We start from the raw sequence: 18072 nt of genomic DNA, 5'->3' as shown, positions 1-18072 counted from the left end.
CTAATGGACCTTCACAAACCTGTCTGAGGTGAGATGCGTGTCTCCTCCAGATGGCCATTAGATGAGTGACCAGCACTGACAACTGAATTCTGCTGATCTTCCCATGTCACCTCTTAACATGCGATCATTAACACAGAGACACAGGCATCGTTAACACATGACTCATGTCTTTCCCTGTCTGTATCTACACTATAACCTTAAACAGCCTGCAAAATACTCGCTTATTTTTGGCCCAAAAATGTGAAGTTATTTCTGAGAAAAGGTCTAATGTTATTTGCTTGCAGATGCCACTTGCTTTGATATTATGTTATCTAATGCAATGACATTCATTCAAGTGTGGCTGAAGCATCCAAATATTTTGGGGGCTGCTGTGTGTTTCATGTGCCAGTGTTTTTCCTAAAATGCAGTTATACTTCTATAGTTTGCAACAGGAGTTTATTAATTTGGCCTTATTTAAAATAAATCATATTGATGACGAAGTAGATTGAATATCTCTATATCTGGGAGTTCAAATCTAAATCACTACAGCACTGCGAGACTGACCAGCTCCTTTCAACATATGATTGCGCCCCATCTGCTGGACATACACAGTAACTGTCTCTCAATAAGCAGTACAGTCAGACTGATTTACAAAAAATATTCATGCTTAAATATTTATTTTTTATTATAATATGAAATTCTATAACAATACCTAAACAATTCAACTCTGTAGAACAAGAGTATAGACTAAAATTATTCTATTTTTTTTAAAAGTATTTTAAAACAGATACAGAATATATATCAACAGACATTCAGTATGAATCCAGACTTTTCCATGTCCCACATTATTCACAGAAAATCACACATTAAACAACTGACAATCCATCACACAAGAGAGAGAGAGAGAGAGAGAGACAGGTAGACAGGAGAGAAGAGAAGAGCGAAAGACAGACCTAAATACAGTAACACGCTGAGAGACAGAGAGAAAGACAGACTTGTCCATGCAGAATACATGCAAGATCTGCATCAACCCTTCATTGACAGAGTCATTTTTAACAAAAGAAACATTTTTTTTATATATATATATATATTAGTACGGCTGGGCGATAGAGCTAAAAAAAAAAATGTCTTCGAAATAATTTGAGGAACCATCATTGTCTTAAAATTAATTAGAGCAAACATCCATCGATACCAAGTAGATTTAAAATGTTTTATGCAGTAACTTAAAAATATATAAAAAATGCTGATTAAAAATACTGAAAACACTTTTGAATAATGGTGCAAATGAAATGTGGAATCAGAGTTTGAACCGATTCACTGAAACAGTTTAAACTGATTCACGGACTCAAAGCCATCAAAGTCATTAAATTGTGATTTTTATTTTCCCACTGGAATAATGTGCATTGATGCATCATACACCATAAGGCCAGGAACATGTACTAAGAAAGCTAAAATGGTCTATTTTGGTTTCAAGTTGACTTTAAAAAAAATAATTGCGATATTCAGATGTTGCTTCATTTTATTTGGTGAACAAAATCCTTGCGAATATCACGGTAATATTCTATATATTGCCCAGCCGTTATAGTAAGGTCCGGAAATCTCCTCTCGGGAAAACTAATAAAGAGGTAAATAAACAACCACACAACAAACAGGGCAAACACACCACTGGCCACACTTGCCTTTCCTCCCATTGACCGCTGGGCCATTAGGCCTCGTCACACACTCTTTAACACAACAAGAAGAGCAATGGAAAGCTGAATTATCACAAAAACACTTCAAATGAAAGTTCGAATAAAACCTCCTGTACATTAGTTTTGAGTGTCATTTAAAAAATGAATGAGTGAGAAAATTACACAGTTGATATATGACTAAATATCAATTGAACAGAAAGCAAGAATAGATTCTAGGAAGATGGCAGACGAACCAACAGAGCAGATCTTGTGACAAATACGACGTGAGGAAGTGCGATCGCTTGGAAACTATAGCCTGGGTGCATTTGTCTATATGCATTTGTCCTATGTTCAACCAATTCAGTTATTTTGATACACCACTAATATAGTATAAGCATTCATCTGAAGCCAGATTCAGACCTCAAACAAGACTTTATGACCTGACTTGGCCAAAGTATGTTAAGACTGAACCCGAAATCGTTCGACTTCTATTTCCTCGTGTCTCCTCTAGAGATTCAGAAGAGATCTCAACAACTTCTGAAACAGTGTTTCAGATTTGCCAATATACTAAACTCTGCAATGAAAGGTCAGGGATCTCATTATGAACTTGAACATTTCTTATCATATTCATCCAAGTCCAAATTACACTGAGCTATTCGATCCACAATAATTGCATCGCTCTATATTCTTACCATATGTCAACACTTGTCTCATGTGTGTTTATTTCTCCAAAGGAATTTTAGGATAAATATTTGACACAAAATTGATAGTTTAATTATGCATACACATGAACGTGTGAACGTTTTAGTCTTTTGAAAGAGCAACCTTTAAGCAATAACGTTTTCCACTGGGCAACATTTGAGCAATCATTCAAAACTCCCAATTGGACAAGATCTTAATTGCTTAGGTCACGTCCACACTAATAAGTTTCAGTTTGAAAACGCATTCATATTGCTATGTTTACGACTCTCATCCAGACTGGAATGGCACGGAAAACAAAGACTTTCGAAAATGTTCCAGCATACTTATAGGAATAGGGAAAACTTAAACAGACACATCTCCATTGAAATCAATGGATTCGCAGTGTTCTCTGATACAGCATAAAATCTATAGTGTGTAGGTGCCATTAACCTGAGGCCAGAGTTGATTCTAGACCCGTTCATGAACGAAAACCTCAGCTCAAGACCATTTCAGAAAAGTTTAATTCCATCAGAACCTTTTTGTCTGACAGATTAAACCTTCACAAACACGTTACACACCTGGACAAGGCTCAAGTTCTTCATCTCCGTCTTCCGAGAGAGGAATGAGAGAGGGAACCAGGTCGACACATGCACAACTTAACCGCGCATGTCATTAATGTGAGCATGTGTGTGAGTCAAATATAACAACTGTGTCATATTCAGCTACTGGGGTAATAGAACGGTGCAATGTTGTGGTAATGCACAAGAATCCCTTATAAACTGTTCATCACTTGTCAAACACAAGAAATATTTCTGCTTTTTAAAGTTTTCATAAAGCTTTTAAAGGAATAGTTCACCCAAAAATCTAAATTCTATAATAATATATGACCTTTCCTCTGTGGCTGTGTCAGAATATCCATACTTCCCTACAATATAGTATGCCAAAAATAGTCTGCCAATGGAGTAGTATGTCCAAATCCTCAGCATTCATAAAAGAGTAAGCGATAAATAACCGGATGACCTGCTAATTCCGGTGAGATTTGAAAAGTGCGGATTGATTGGAAATTTTGCGATCCCATAATGCCTCGTAACGTTCAAAGTGCTGGATTTAAAAAATGGCGGTGAACCGCAAGTCGGAAAGCTCTTCTCAACTCTAGGTGATTTATGTACAAGAAAGTTGTTCCTTGTGCTTAAATGGTGCTTTTAATCTAAACCAGAGTAGACTATTTTTTGTTGTTAATACGTCATATATTTGCATCACGAGACAATGCCCACGTTCCCGGATGAAGCATGTCCAGAATCTTTTCATACTACTCGCACGTATACCTAAAGAACGTCCTATTTTACCGGAAGAGAAGTGCGTCCTTTGACAAAAACAGTATGTACGCAATTTCGGACACAGCTTATGAAACACCAAAGTTTAGCAGAATCTCCAAGCTGTTTTTTTTCCATATAATGAAAGTGGATGGAAACTAGGGGCAGTCAAGCTCCAAAAATGACAATAAAGCACCACAAAAGCTCTATACAACTTGTGTGCTACATTCCAAGTCTTCTGAACCCTTAAGATAGCTTTGTGCGAGGAACAGACTAAAATAAAAGTCGTTATTCACTAAATATCTTGCCTCGAAAATTTTGTTTGACAGCTGGGGTCATTATTCACTTTCATTGTACATTGGACATTCTGCTTGATAAATCCTTTAGTATTACACGCAAAAGAAGAAAATCAAAAGGGATCTGGAACAACTTGAGAGGGAGTAAATAATTTTTGGTAAACTTTCCCTTTAATATTGTACATTTATTGAAATGACAATCATCATTGCCACTTTCTCAATAAACACTAGTTCAATTTTAAATTACAACACCAGTTTTCAAGTGTTTGGGCCACAATATATTGTTTTGCAATCTCGCTCCTAAAATGTAACACTTCTCAGGATGACCGAGAGCCAACATGGAGCCAAAAAGTAGCAACAGAGAAAAAAAACAACTTACTTCTTTCGAGTGTCCCTTTTGGAGGCAGTTGTGGTAGCTGTCGTCCTCTCCTGCAGTTCATTGGGGTTCCGTTGGGGCTGGTCTGGGCTGATCCACCACGGGGATGTGCCCTGGCACACAGGAAATAAAAATTATTATTATTTCATGTACTTCAAACTCATAATGCAAGGCATTACCAGCATATCCAGCTCCAGCGCTATCAAGAGAGAACACAAAAGGAGACATTTTAAAGATAATTTACGCTTTAAGAATAATTGAAATATAATGCTTAAATCATATGCATAATTCTTCAAAATAAAAAAATAAAATAAAATAAAAAACAGCACATGGGTTGGAAATGACATTAAGGTGAGTAAATAATAACAGAATTTGGGTTAAATGTTCCTTTGAATATGTGAGTACCAGCTACAAATAAAATTATTAATTAACTTTTACAATACAATAACTACATTTGACAAAATGCATGATGCTTTGGCACGGGATTTGAAGGTATGTCTGCTGTAGCGATGCTGCAAGAGAAGTGTGTTGTTTTTCTCCGACATCACCAACAATAAACAAAACATATTGTGACTCAAGAAAAAATAACCAATGGAGAGAAAAATAAATTTTTATCACAATAAAGAGATAAAAAAATCAATGGAGATTCCACATCAATTAAAAATAAATTAAAGGGATAGATTTCCTTAAAAAAATTAATTAATTCCACTCATCTTCACATTGTTCCAACAACGTGAGGGTGAGTAAATGAATACAGACTTTTCATTTTTGGGTGAACTATCCCTTTAACAGATTACATCTGCTATAACTACAGGAATGAGATGGAGTAAATATAACAGAACAGCTGCAGAAGTTAAAAAAATCAAAGAATCAAGCGGGTTGGTTGGATGCAGGGGATGGTCATTTTTATACATAGAGAAGGATGTTTTTCGATTAGTCTGGGATTTTTTGTGGGGTGAGCGGTTGATTCAATCTGGGTCACCTCGATAAGGCAGGGGACGATGGCGCGGAGTGTCCAGACGGCAAGGAGGGCATCGATGATCTCATGTGGGGCCTGTCGGGCGGCCGCTCTGTAGAGCGGGAGCGACTGTACATGGGACGCTCCATTGCAGCACGCTGATCTGCCGAACGGGACCTGTGGTGATACTCGTGTCGGTCTGGTGCTCCGTAATTCCTGGAGAAACGTTATGGAGGGGGAAACACGTCTTTGTTTAGTGTGAATGAGCTCGTTTGGATCAATGGACCCTCAGAATGCAGCACAGCGTTCTAGCATCCAATTGGTCAAAGTTGTTAAGTTGTGTGAGTCTTTCTTTGGCAGTTGGGAGAAAAATAGAACCAATGAATCAGTCTAGACCAAAGGTTCTATGTTGTCTGTAATGTACTTCTCATTCTCAATATAGTTAATTATTTAGACAGATACCAAAATTTTAAAACACAGCACTGAAATCACAGAAGAACAAAAATAAATGCAAGAAAAAGTTTAGTCAATAAATAAATGATAAATGTACCTCATGATAAAAACTTGTGATAAAACTTTTTAGCTTAACGGAGCAAAACAGTTGGGTTCTAGAAGTAAAAATCCAGAGTTTTTATCAAGGCTTAAACCATATTAAACATATTTGTATCCGTCTGTGTTATTTTCCAATTGTTTTTCTATGTAAATGCGCTAGATGGACGCCTTTGGCCGCTGCACTGTGTCTAGCTGTTTTTCAGTGTCTCGTGCGGAGCTGCATTTTTTTAGAAGCCCTGTTAAGTTAAAAAGAAATGCACCTTTTAAAAATGCATTTCAGTACAACTGCATTTTGTTCTATTTGTTGTGCTGCATCTAGCTTTTTTGTAGCACAAAAACACTATCAGTCTAAACGGCCCCTTAGAACTCTTTGCTGAAGGTTTTTTTAAATGCCTATGCAGAAAATAAATAGACAAAAAAAAAAACTTCTGAAACTAAAGCCACTTAAGTAGAAGTATGTCACTATTGTGCTCTATAATCCACTCATTCAATAAATAATTTAGCCCAACATTTGACACAGTAAAACATAGTACACAAGACAACACAGTGGCACTTGTAAAATGCACATGTAGTGTATGAGAAGTTGCCCAGCAAAGACATGATTCACTGTTTACTCAGAAAACTCTTGTACTAATACTCAGTGCTGTCTTTGATAATCAATCTGCAAAACAATGATTAAACTGACCGATTCTACAGTGAACACAGCTCCTACACTGCAAAAAAAAAAAAAAAAAAAAAAAATTGAATTAACAAACACAGAAAGGAATCGGAACATGATGCAGGCTGGATTCCAATCACATCCCTGCATACCCGATGAAGCACTGACATAAAGACATCAGTTCAAACCCTGCTACAACTATTATATCATAATTCTGTAACATTTCAAAAGGTCAAAAATAATATCCAACTACAGTTGAGTAATTTAATTACAAGAGAAAAACAGTAATGCTCCAGGCACACAAAGCAGCTACTACAATTACATGAATTAGAACAAGTACTATACTTTAAGATAATATGTGTTAGCTGTTTACCACTGTAGCTAGATAACGACTCAAGAGAAGTTAACAACGTCAATGTTTTATTGTCAGCATGTGCGTCTGTCTGCCACGTATGCAATGTTTTAAGGACATTTAGACATTTTTACTGGAAAACAACACAACAATCCCAATTAAGCAAATCACTTTTTGCTGTGCAAGGGTAAAAAAAAAAAAAAAAAAATGGGGCACAAAAATTCAAACAAAGAATACTTTCAAAATATTAAGCAAAAAGCCAAGCAATGTCTTCTTTGCAATAGACTAATATGTGGGGTTGTTCGGTGGTGAAAGAGGCCAAGCTCATGACAACATTTTAGACAGGCCATAAATTGCTGACCCAAATACACTGCAGCACTGGTACCACTGAATATCACTATACACGTCTTCTGCATAGACCCAGGCCATCCTACAGTAACCTGACCACCACTTGCCAATTGATGGGACACACTGTGCCCACGGTTGCCAAAAAGATGGCAAGTATTGTCAAACATGGGGAGTCAACCTCATAGACTGTGCATCTTTCTCAGGGTTTGAGCAACACAGTATCTCTTTGGATAAGGGTTTTATCAATAGTAAAACATAAAAAGATTATAGATTCATGTACATTAGAGATGTAAACATGTACACTACAGATAAACAGTGTTAGAGAAGCTAATGCTAAACTGTAGTTTGTCAAGCTACATGCTACTTATAATTTAAAGTAGTTCAATTTCAGTCAAGGTGTCCTTTTGAAAAAAGTATTTAACTATACCACAAATTACCATAGCATTTACACTTAAACCACAGATCAAACTTGAAAACAACATCATCGACAGTTAAGAAAGCATGTTTGACTTTTGCCTTGCTAAACTAACAAACAGCTAAGTAATTTAGGTAAATTAGTAACGTCTCTACTTTTGTTTAGCTACCCAAACCTGCACATGTATCAGCTGGACAACTTTTCACACATAACACATATAGAGCATACATTTACAGCACTGTGTAGAAAACTATGAAATCATTAATATGTTCAAAGCAGTGAAGTATTGTATTTATGTCTTCTCTTCAACATTTGTCACAGTTTATAATTACAAAACCTGTGCTAGCTGTGGAAATGTCCCAAAAATTAGAGCTCAGATTCTTTATTATGATCTTATGATGAAAAAATGAATGCAATGCTTTACAAACGAGCCAATGGCATACAGTAACTCACCAGTCCCCAAAACACAGAAGCTTGTTAGGTATAGAGTATATATTTTCCATCTCTTTTGAGAAATATATACATCTACAGGAATGGTGTACATAAGGACAGAGGGATGGGGAAATATGATCTTCTCACAATTTGGCTTGTTTATCTGTATACTAAGGGTGTTTTCTAGTGTCCAACCGTCATACATCCTCGTGTTGACATTAATGGCCACTGGTGACCCGTTGGTTGGATGTTAACCAATCGGGACCATTATGTTAACATGAGGCTGTGACGGCAATGCAGGTTTCTCAATGTCAGAGACCCTCATGAATGCAGGTTTTTCAACTAAACAATGAAGTAGTTTAAAATTGGTGGGGTGTTTTTATTATGATAATGAAATTAACTAAAGTGAGAATTTACCCAAAAATTTTAATTCTATCATATTCACTTACCCTTATATGTTGTTCCAAACCTATATGACTTTGAAAAGACGGTGTGGAAAATTGGAATGCAATTAACAAGATTGCAAACCATCCTGTATAATACAGAATAGTTCCATATTTAAGGGAACAAAATTGCGTTCCGTATGAAATCCATACTGGACAACGTTTGTCCATTGCTTTAGCATCTCTTGCTATGTTACACGAATGCCACACTTGACAAAAGCGGCCAGAGGGAAAGATCAATGACAATCAGTGCACGTTTTCTGTCAGAAATAGGAGAATTTTAATAACACATGTAGCATTTGAGTGCATGATAATTGTTTCTCACCTTAGTGATAAACAGACTTACTAATGACACGACATTACATTGCATTGCAACTCGTTCTGAAAGAATCTCAGCTAAATGATGGTAAGAAAAACTGCAGAACTTTTAGTACAAAAGTACAGTACAGGTTTCGTTAAAATGCTTAATGTGATTTTCTTACATTTTCCTTGTGATAAACACTATTTACTGCCAAAACAAGGAGAAATACACTATTTTCATGCTAAGCGTTTTCTCTCCTATAAAAATCCATTATCATGCTAAGACAGTGGCCAAATACATTTCTAGTGATTTTTTTTTACTATTTCTACCTCATTAATCATATACTGTCCACAAACTGATTACCCCAATTTTAAACAGTAAGCCAGTTAATCTGAGCTTTAAAAAACGGAAAAGGCTTAAGCTTAATTATGAGGAAGAGAATGCTTGACAGAAAAATACTCTTTCCTCACCGATTGCAGCTTTGTTCTTTTGGCAAAAAGTATTGTTTATTAAAAATGAAGATAGAAATTTGGTTCTTCCTTATTGTTGTATTAAAGCTGTTTTCATTGTAAGTCTAGGCTATTAGGCTATGTGCTGTTTTTCAATTGTTTTCCTAAGTAAACAAGCTCTAGGTGGACCTCTTTAACTGTTGCACAGTGTCTCGCGCAGGAGCCCCACTAAAAAAAAATATGTCCCGTATTTGGCTGGTAGATAGTTAGCAACCCTAGCCATGAAGGTGAGTAAATTAGGACAGAATGTTCATTTCTGGGTGAACTAATCCTTTAAATTTGAGAGGGTGTCAGGGTTTGAGGAACCGTGATGTGTTAGTAGTGGTTTCTAGCAGGGAGGTTAATGGGGACGGACGTCGGGAGGAATATGGCTCTACCTGAGCTCCATCAGCTGACTGTCATGAGGCTGACTGTGTCGGGTTTGAGGTAAGGTGAGAAAATGACTGCAGGCACATGGAGAGAATAGACATGTTGGAGAGATTTGAGAGGAGAGAGAGAGGATCATGTTTTTGTTGGAGCTGATGAAAGAGGGGTGAACCTAAACACTTCATGTGGAGGAAATGTGGTTAATCGTCAATGACACCAACACGCACATGTCTACATTGGGAGTACAGATCATTTTAAAATATAATGTTAGGAAAATGCCATTAAATGGGTCATTTAATGGGAAACCGAATTTTCTTGCTCTTTTGAAATAAAAGAGTTTGATCTACTGTTCATACATACAGTACACTATTTTTCACAGTGCTTCAAATGTTCCTTCTCAGTCCACCTAGACCATTTATTGTAATTGCTAAAATGTGTTATTGGTTATGATGTTACAACCATGAGCTCATTAAATGGTCATTGAAAACTGAATTATGACCTTTATTATAAGTGTACTTATAAAAAAAATGAAATACTACAAAAGTGTAAAATCTGACCCATTTTGAAGTGCAAATCGATTTATTTGCTAATGCTTACTTGCTAGAAAACCCTAAATAAATGGGAAAAAAAAATAAAAATGCTTAAACTGTGGTTCAGATTAGAAAATCAAATGTTTGATTTCTTTAACCTCAGGAGAAGGCAAGAGCTATCTTACCTCTGAGAAGGGGGCATGCTGGGCGATCGAGACCGTGCCCGGTTGATGTCTGCTGATCGAGAGCAATGATTGGATGACAAGACCTGCTCGGGCACAGAGAGGGTGGAGCTCTGAAGGTCCCTGCCATTTCTATAGTCTGGAAAGAAACAAAGACACAGAATTAACTGTAAAAGTGTTCCCACCAATCATCTGTATAAACAAAGATATGGTGCATAAAACAAAAATCTTTAAAATACAGTTTGTATTACCTCATATTAATGGAGAAAACTGAATATTTGTACATTTATTTGCCACACAGTAGGACTATTTAAGTGATATGCTGAAAAACTCAAAAGAAATGGTGACCAGTTACAGCACTAAAATGTTTAAATTCTGTTATAAATATAAATTATTAAACACTTTTTTTGGAAAAATTAAAATTAAAACTACATTGAAATTGAAAAAAAAAAAAAACAGTTCATGTCCATCTTATTTGTCAACTACCCATTTACTGTAATTACATATGTACATTTCTTTGTACAAACCATGTATGCTGCATTGTTTCTGAAGAGGCAAATCAGAATTGTAGCCTTTTTTACTTAATTGACTTTATTTTGACTATTGCAATACTGATGGCAGTACAAGCCTGTTTTAATAATTGTATTCTTTCATGTACAAATGTCTAATCATACTGGACTATTTATTTACCACTGGTTGGTACTGTAAATATCAACTTAGACTATTTTTGGTGATTTATTATCATGAGCTATTCTGCAGTGTTCCACCAATGACTGGTTTTCGAATCACTTTTAAACTTCCTTTTAAAAGCCAATATGTTCCAGACACTGAATTAGCTTTTCCCATTAAATGACAAAACAGCTTTCACAACCAAATCCAGAATAATGACTTATTTCCATGCAAGAGCCGCCAGCTCACTTAGCCTGATGACATTTCATTACCTAGCATTCAGCACGGCCACACTAAGGTCAGTGCCTCACGTGATTACGAAAGACTGATGTTCAACTGACTGTATCGCACATTAAAACAGGCAGATGGTAGAACAATGAATCAAAGAGACATTTGAAGAGGGAAACTGTCTTTCCAAAAGCTTCTTATTTTAAGTTTTATCATAAACTGCGCAGAAAACAGCAAACAAGCTGAAAATAAGAGATCAAATTTAAGCGATGTAATCGTAGTATTCACATCCAAATATAACTAGACACTGTGTAACAGCATAGAAGCATTCACATCTCCTAAAATCAATATTGCAAGTCTAGGCTAAGGCTAGTGACCTGATTTGTTTTCAACTTTTTACATAGGCATCTGCCTACTTCCAAGGGGCTGTACACACCCCATCCATCTGTGTGTTTTTTATTATCGTTTTCCTGTGTAAACAACATACACTAGATGGTTTTTGTTTTCAGCGTCTGGCGCAGGAGTGCCACATTTTTTAGACGCTGTGTCAAGTGAAAAATAACTTTAACCTTTAAAAACACCACGAGGATGCCTGACATAAAATTAAATTCAAAAGTGCTAGCTAAAGCTAAACGTAGATTTTCTAAGATTATAATTCACATTGGCACTAATGATGTCTGGCTTCGCCAGTCAGAGATCAATAGAGATTAAAGAGGTGTGTGAACTTTCAAAAACTATGTCAGACACTGTAATATGCTCTGGCCAACTCCCTGCTTATCGTGGTGACGAGATATATAGTAGATTATCATCACTGAATGACTGGATGTCTGAAGGGTGTCCGGAGAATATCATAGGATTTATAGACAACTGGACTTGTTTTTGGGATAGTCCTGACCTGCTAAAAAGATATGGTCTCCATCCAGGGAAGGTGCCACTGCTCATAGTCTTAATAGTGTTAGTGTTTGACTAACCAGGGCCCAGGTCAGGAAGCAGACAGACTGGCTAAACCGACTGTCTGCTTCCTGCTTTGAGATGGCACATAGATCATAGATATAAACTACAATACATAAAGACTGTATCACCTAGATATCATATAGAGACTGTGTCTGTTCAACTACCAAACACAAAACCTTAATTTAGTCATCAAGAAAACATTTGATTGATGTTAAATTAAAAAAATGACAAGAAAATTGAAAATTAACATCTAATAAAGTTTGGGATACTGTATATAGACCCCCAGGGACCCCCATCAGATTTTCTGTCAAAAATTGTAGTTACTGTGGATAGTGCTTTCATAGTTGGTGATTTCAATAATAAAACTGATACATTGGGATTAGAATTTATAGACATTTTCAACTCTGTTGGGTCAGACAAAACATGACAGGACCCACTCATTGCCATAATCATATGCTAGATTTAATTCTTTCATGTGGAGTTGATGTTGATAGCATGGCAATTCTGCTGCAGAGTGATGACATCTCAGATCACTACCTTGTATCTTGCATCTTGTGCACAGATAAGTTCAATCATTATACACCACATTATCGACCTGTTAGAACTATTCTTTCAAAAACTAATGATAGCTTCACTAATAATCTTCCGGATATTTCTTAAATGCTCAGTGGGCCAACAAGTTTAGAAGAACTTGATGTAGTGACAGAAAATATGATTACAGTCTTCTCTAGCACTCTAGATAGTGTCCCTTCGAAGTTAAAGAGAAAAGCCTTGCACCGTGGTAAAGTGATCACACTCACACTCTTAAAAGAGCAGCTAGGAAAATGGAGCACAAGTGGAAGAGTACAAATTTAGAGGTATTTCGCTGTGCATGGAAGGATAGTGTCGCTAACTACAGGTAGGCTCTGAAAGCTGGCAAGTCTGCATATTTTAGCAAACTCATAGACAATAACCACAACAATCCTAAGTATTTATTCAGCACAGTGGCCAGACTGACAAAGAACAAAGCTTTGACTGAACCAGATATTCCCTAACAGCATAGTAGTACTGATTTTATTAATTTCTTTACTGATAAAATTGAGACCATCAGAAAGAAAATTAAGGTTATGCAACCATCTGCCAAATCACCTCAGAAGACAGTGTCCCATATAATTATATTTATAAAATGGCTAGTTCCGGTCCTGGATGCTGATTAGTCAACAGCCGTGCTTTATTCATGATAAAGCACAGCTCTGACCTCTTCACGGAACTTCTATTTGTATCACTCCGCAGCACCCACAGCTGACAGATATTCTTGTTGCCTAGCAATGTTCTGTTTACTGTTTACTGCCAAGGACTACATTTTCTGGCAGAAGGATTGCATTTAATGATTTTATTTACAAAATCTAACATTTTAATGAACATTTGAGTCCTTAATATTTTTTATTGTTTGGTGACCATTTTAAAAAGCAATAAGGCACTCGTGGCTGTGCCATTGCCAAATTGTGTATAAAGTCACGGCCTTTCATGCCTTACTGCTTAAATAATCAACATTTGTCTTAACTAATACGCCATTTTGGATGAATTCACTGAGTTTGTCGCAATGAATTCTGAGATTGCCTTTACCTTTTAGAACAGCATGTATTATGACGTCAATAATAAAAAAAACAAAAACATTTTAACATACTTTTAAAGGTGCACTCAGTACCGTTTGTCTTTGTGTCATCTTGGACTTACACTGACACCTAGTGGCTTGGATGCAGCATAATTTAAAATCAATAGTTTTCAGTTTCAGATGCCATTGCAGAAATGTACTATTCACAGTCAGCCATGATTACTTTAATCAATGAGTGAAAGTGTCAAATAACAGGACAGTTACTGAGATTAAGCGAGTAGTATTCGGCTGGTCATGTGATTCTAACATGGCAGCCCCCATGTGCGGACCCTCTCCATGTAGAATAAAACAGGTTTTATAAGGTTACTGATATGACTGGAGACTTCATTTTAATATGAGTGATCACGATTTCCTACATATATTGCACAATTACAATTCATGTCTTTAGGAGTTAAACTTTTTTTTAAAAATTACTGAGTGCACCTTTAAATTAGCATTTGGTTGATATAAATGTATGTGAATTTTTACTTTTTCTTTTTGATTTATTTGTGTAAATGAATGTTTCACTTTTTACTTAAAATTTTTATTTAAAAATATGATTTATAATATTAGTATAATAATATAATAACATTACTTAATATAATAATAATAACATAACATATAAATTATTATTATATAACTTAATGTATTCTATTTCTTATACTCTACTTAATATAATAATAATATTTGTTATAATAATAATAATAATTATTATTATTATTATTATTATTATTATTATTTATAATGGTCTAGGTGGGCAACTCACTTTTGGAACTGAGCTATTGTATCTAATACATGAAACTTTAGGCTGGTTTGTCTGAACACACACATGTACATACATACACACACAAATCCTTTTTTAATATCACGTTTCACGTTCACCCCGTGTGAATGTGACCTGCACTTGCATCAGCACCGTTCATCATGCTGCAATAAATAAACGGCTGCTAAACACAGAGGCCGGAAAACAACTCCAGCAGCACAGAGCGCATGAAGGGAGAGCAGCAATCTATAATTGCTCTGAATGTTAATAATCTCCTACTGGCGGAAAGCACCGCATCAGCACTTTACAAGCGGCACGGAGATGGGGAGAGAGAGAGATAGAGAGAGAGAGAGAAAGAGATGGAGGGAGGGTTTCCCTCTCATAAAGAGCATGGCTGGAATTTAAAAAAGTCTGTGTGTGTGTGTGTGTGTGTTTGTGTGTGTGTTCAGGCTTTCCCTTCCTGTCTGAGATGCCTGTATTACAGATGAGCAGTTTGGCACCAGTATTAGGTTTGATAAGTGGTCGAGACACCTTTGTGGCCAGAGAGAGAGAGACAGTATGCATTATTTGGACATATGCTGCCTGTTAGGATCTGTATCAGTTATAAAAATACATCTAATTACATACATCTAAATGCTCTAGTCCCTCCCAGATCTTCTATCACCTTATTATCCCTCAGGCCCTTTCAAGTCCCAAAATTCTCATCTTTTAATACTGCCAAGAATAACTTTATCCACTAGAGGAGGAAGGACATTTTCTTACATGGCCCCAAAGTTACAGGCCATCTGGTTTTATTTTCTCATCAAATCCAGATTTTATTTGCATTTGGAGCTTTCTAAGTGTTAATTTTGGACCCTGCTCAATGCACATCTGTGAGATGATTTTCCTCGAGAGTTGGTGAAAAACAGTTGCAGAGAAAATGACTTCATATTGAATCTAGCAGCAAATCACTGTATCAACTCCATTATGCAGTATCGTTGCACCATGTTCTTACCTGACACAACGCCAACGCCATCCTCACAGTCATAGTCTGAGAACTCGCTGTCGCTGATCCTCTGGGACCCTACAGGAGAGACAAAGAGAAGTTGTGGCTTTTCCATAATTCTGCAGCAGGTTCTGAAATGAGGATTGATGTAAGGATGTTTTCTGTACTATAATGCTCATGTTGGTCAACATACTAGTTCCCCTCCAAAACCTAGTGAGCTGTTTTGCTGTCTCATGCCTACAAATGCAGCTGCCTTCTAAAGCAGCATAATAACTGAAATGGAGCAGGCCCAGACGGAATGTACGCGAGCAGATCTCCGCAGATTTCCGCAAAATTGTGACACCTGTTAATTATACAACTTATAAACATTCCCCACCCATTCCATGGTTGTTTATTAAATATTTTGGCTAATTTCATGATGCCTTCAGTTGCCAATAAGGGTGTAGAACTCTCTGTAGTACTAAAATGCAAAAAAATAAAAATAAAAAAGGTTATTCTTCATGGGTGAATCTCATAAAAACAAATGTGACATGAATATGTTCTGGACAGGTTTCCTGGCATTTACCCACTAAAGTAGGCAGCTTTGCTCATGAAAAGCACACAAGAGACGTGACACAACTGATACCAATAGAGCTTGACCTTAACGTGTTTGTAATCTAATGACTCAATACTCTAATACACATAAAAACACATAGCACCTAAAAATGTTCTATAAAAATACCCTTTTTAAATACATTGAACTATTTTTATTGCGACTTTTCAGTATTTCATGTGATGAGTATTTATAGTCTTTGAAACATTTCTAAGAAGGGAGCATAATGTCGCTGCCTACCTTTTGGAACTGGTCAGGAGTACCCATGATGCTGTCTAAGAGGTCGTTCACATCGAACGCATTTTTTTGTCTATCTGCACTGTTTTTTTCTATTGCTTTTCAATGTAAACATGCGCTAGACTGATGTCACTAACTGCTGCGTTGTGTCCCACCTTTTTCCAGCATTAGATGCCACGTCAGGTTAAGAAGAGCGTCGACTTTTAAAAGCGTGTCTCGTGACACTTGCATTGTGTTCTATTTGTTTTTTCAGTTTCAGTTTGAACGGCACTTAAGAAGGAAGCTCACTGGATTTTAGAGAAGAGCTAGTCTAACTGCAACTGACAACCATGGCTGTTGAGTCTTTGACATTCATAGCAAGTGGCAAAGAAGCTATCTGTACTTGAAATGCCTGTTTATTTCAGGCTACTTATAGGTAAGCAAACATGTCAGTCAGATATTTTTCCCTCTTCTAAATCTACTGTCAGCACCACAAAACAAGAGCGAGGCAGTCTGCGTTCTGTATTAGGTGAGAAAATAGATCTTCTTTTCCTGTCGTTTCATGAGGAATAAACAGAGCAGCGCGCATCGTCCCTCAGCCCATAGCGCTGGCTTTTGCTGAGTATGACACTCTGAGGCGGCCCCTCCATCACTCAACTCAGATTGAGAATGAAAGCTAATCTTATGTATGGTGTTACAGAACTACAGCTGACAGTTGCCCACCAAGCAAACACTTGTGCTTTTACAGGGATGAAAACCACACAATAAACCTTCTCTTACTTCTTTACACATTCTATAAAATAGTCTCTCTGTCACTATCTCTAAATCAAACACATACAGATAAGTTTTAAAACAGATTCACAAAGAATCACAGCTAAAGGGGTGTACAAGACATATTCTTGCATTCCATCTTCACTATTAAATAAGTATTTCTGTTTTATCAATGACTCGCAACATGAACGCTTTTAAGACAGCATGTCAATTTAGAAATAGTTTGCATAACTTTTTTTTTTGCAGTGCTGTGCTTCAGTGTCAGTTTTAAAATGAAGAATTAATCAGAAAAACACAAGGGAAGGGGCTAACATTTTGAGCATATTGAGTGGTAAAATACGCTGGCTACCACCCCTGGAGTTCGCTAGCTCGCTAGTTCGAATCCCAGGGTGTGCTGAGTGACTCCAGCCAGGTCTCCTAAACAACCAAACTGGCCCGGTTGCTAGGGAGGGTAGAGTCACATGGGGTAAAACTCCTCGTGGTCACTATAATGTGGTTTGTTCTCGGTGGGGTGCGTGGTGAGTTGAGCGTGGTTGCCGTGGTGGATGGTGTGAAGCCTCCACACGCGCTATGTCTCCGTGGCAACGCACTCAACAAGCCACATGATAAGATGCGCGGGTTGACGGTCTCAGACGCAGAGGCAGCTGGGATGTGTCCTCCGACACCAGGACTGAGGCGAATCACTACGCAACCACAAGGACTTAAAAGCACATTGGTAATTGGGCATTCCAAATTGGGAGAAAAAAAAAAAAAACTGGGTTAAAAACAGTGTTGGCTAAGTTATTTAAAAATAGTAATCCACTACAAATTATTTCTCTAAAATTGTAATCAGATTACTTTACTGATTACTCAATTGGAAAAGTAATCACATTACTAATTACTTCACTTTTAAGTTATTTT

At 36.8% G+C, this 18072-nt stretch overlaps 1 protein-coding gene across 21 annotated transcripts in view; it reads right to left on the bottom strand.

Moving 5' to 3' along the window:
- The window catches only part of LOC127454459 (regulating synaptic membrane exocytosis protein 2-like), a 222145-nt gene that overhangs the window by 71438 nt on the left and 132635 nt on the right, over positions 1-18072 (bottom strand). For 20 of the 21 annotated variants that reach the window (XM_051721658.1, XM_051721664.1, XM_051721665.1 and 17 more), the window contains 4 exons: positions 15603-15671; positions 10365-10500; positions 5298-5489; positions 4319-4428 (listed from right to left, as the gene is read on the bottom strand). In XM_051721658.1, coding sequence (XP_051577618.1) covers positions 4319-4428; positions 5298-5489; positions 10365-10500; positions 15603-15671 — 507 coding nt within the window. The remainder of the gene's footprint in view (positions 1-4318; positions 4429-5297; positions 5490-10364; positions 10501-15602; positions 15672-18072) is intronic. The other variant, XM_051721666.1, reaches the window with a different exon arrangement.

This window comes from Myxocyprinus asiaticus, chromosome 16 (assembly GCF_019703515.2).
Source record: "Myxocyprinus asiaticus isolate MX2 ecotype Aquarium Trade chromosome 16, UBuf_Myxa_2, whole genome shotgun sequence".
In the NCBI taxonomy this organism is placed as follows: Eukaryota; Metazoa; Chordata; class Actinopteri; order Cypriniformes; family Catostomidae; genus Myxocyprinus; species Myxocyprinus asiaticus.
Note: the sequence above shows the minus strand (reverse complement) of the source record. Positions and strands in the feature narration are given on the sequence as shown.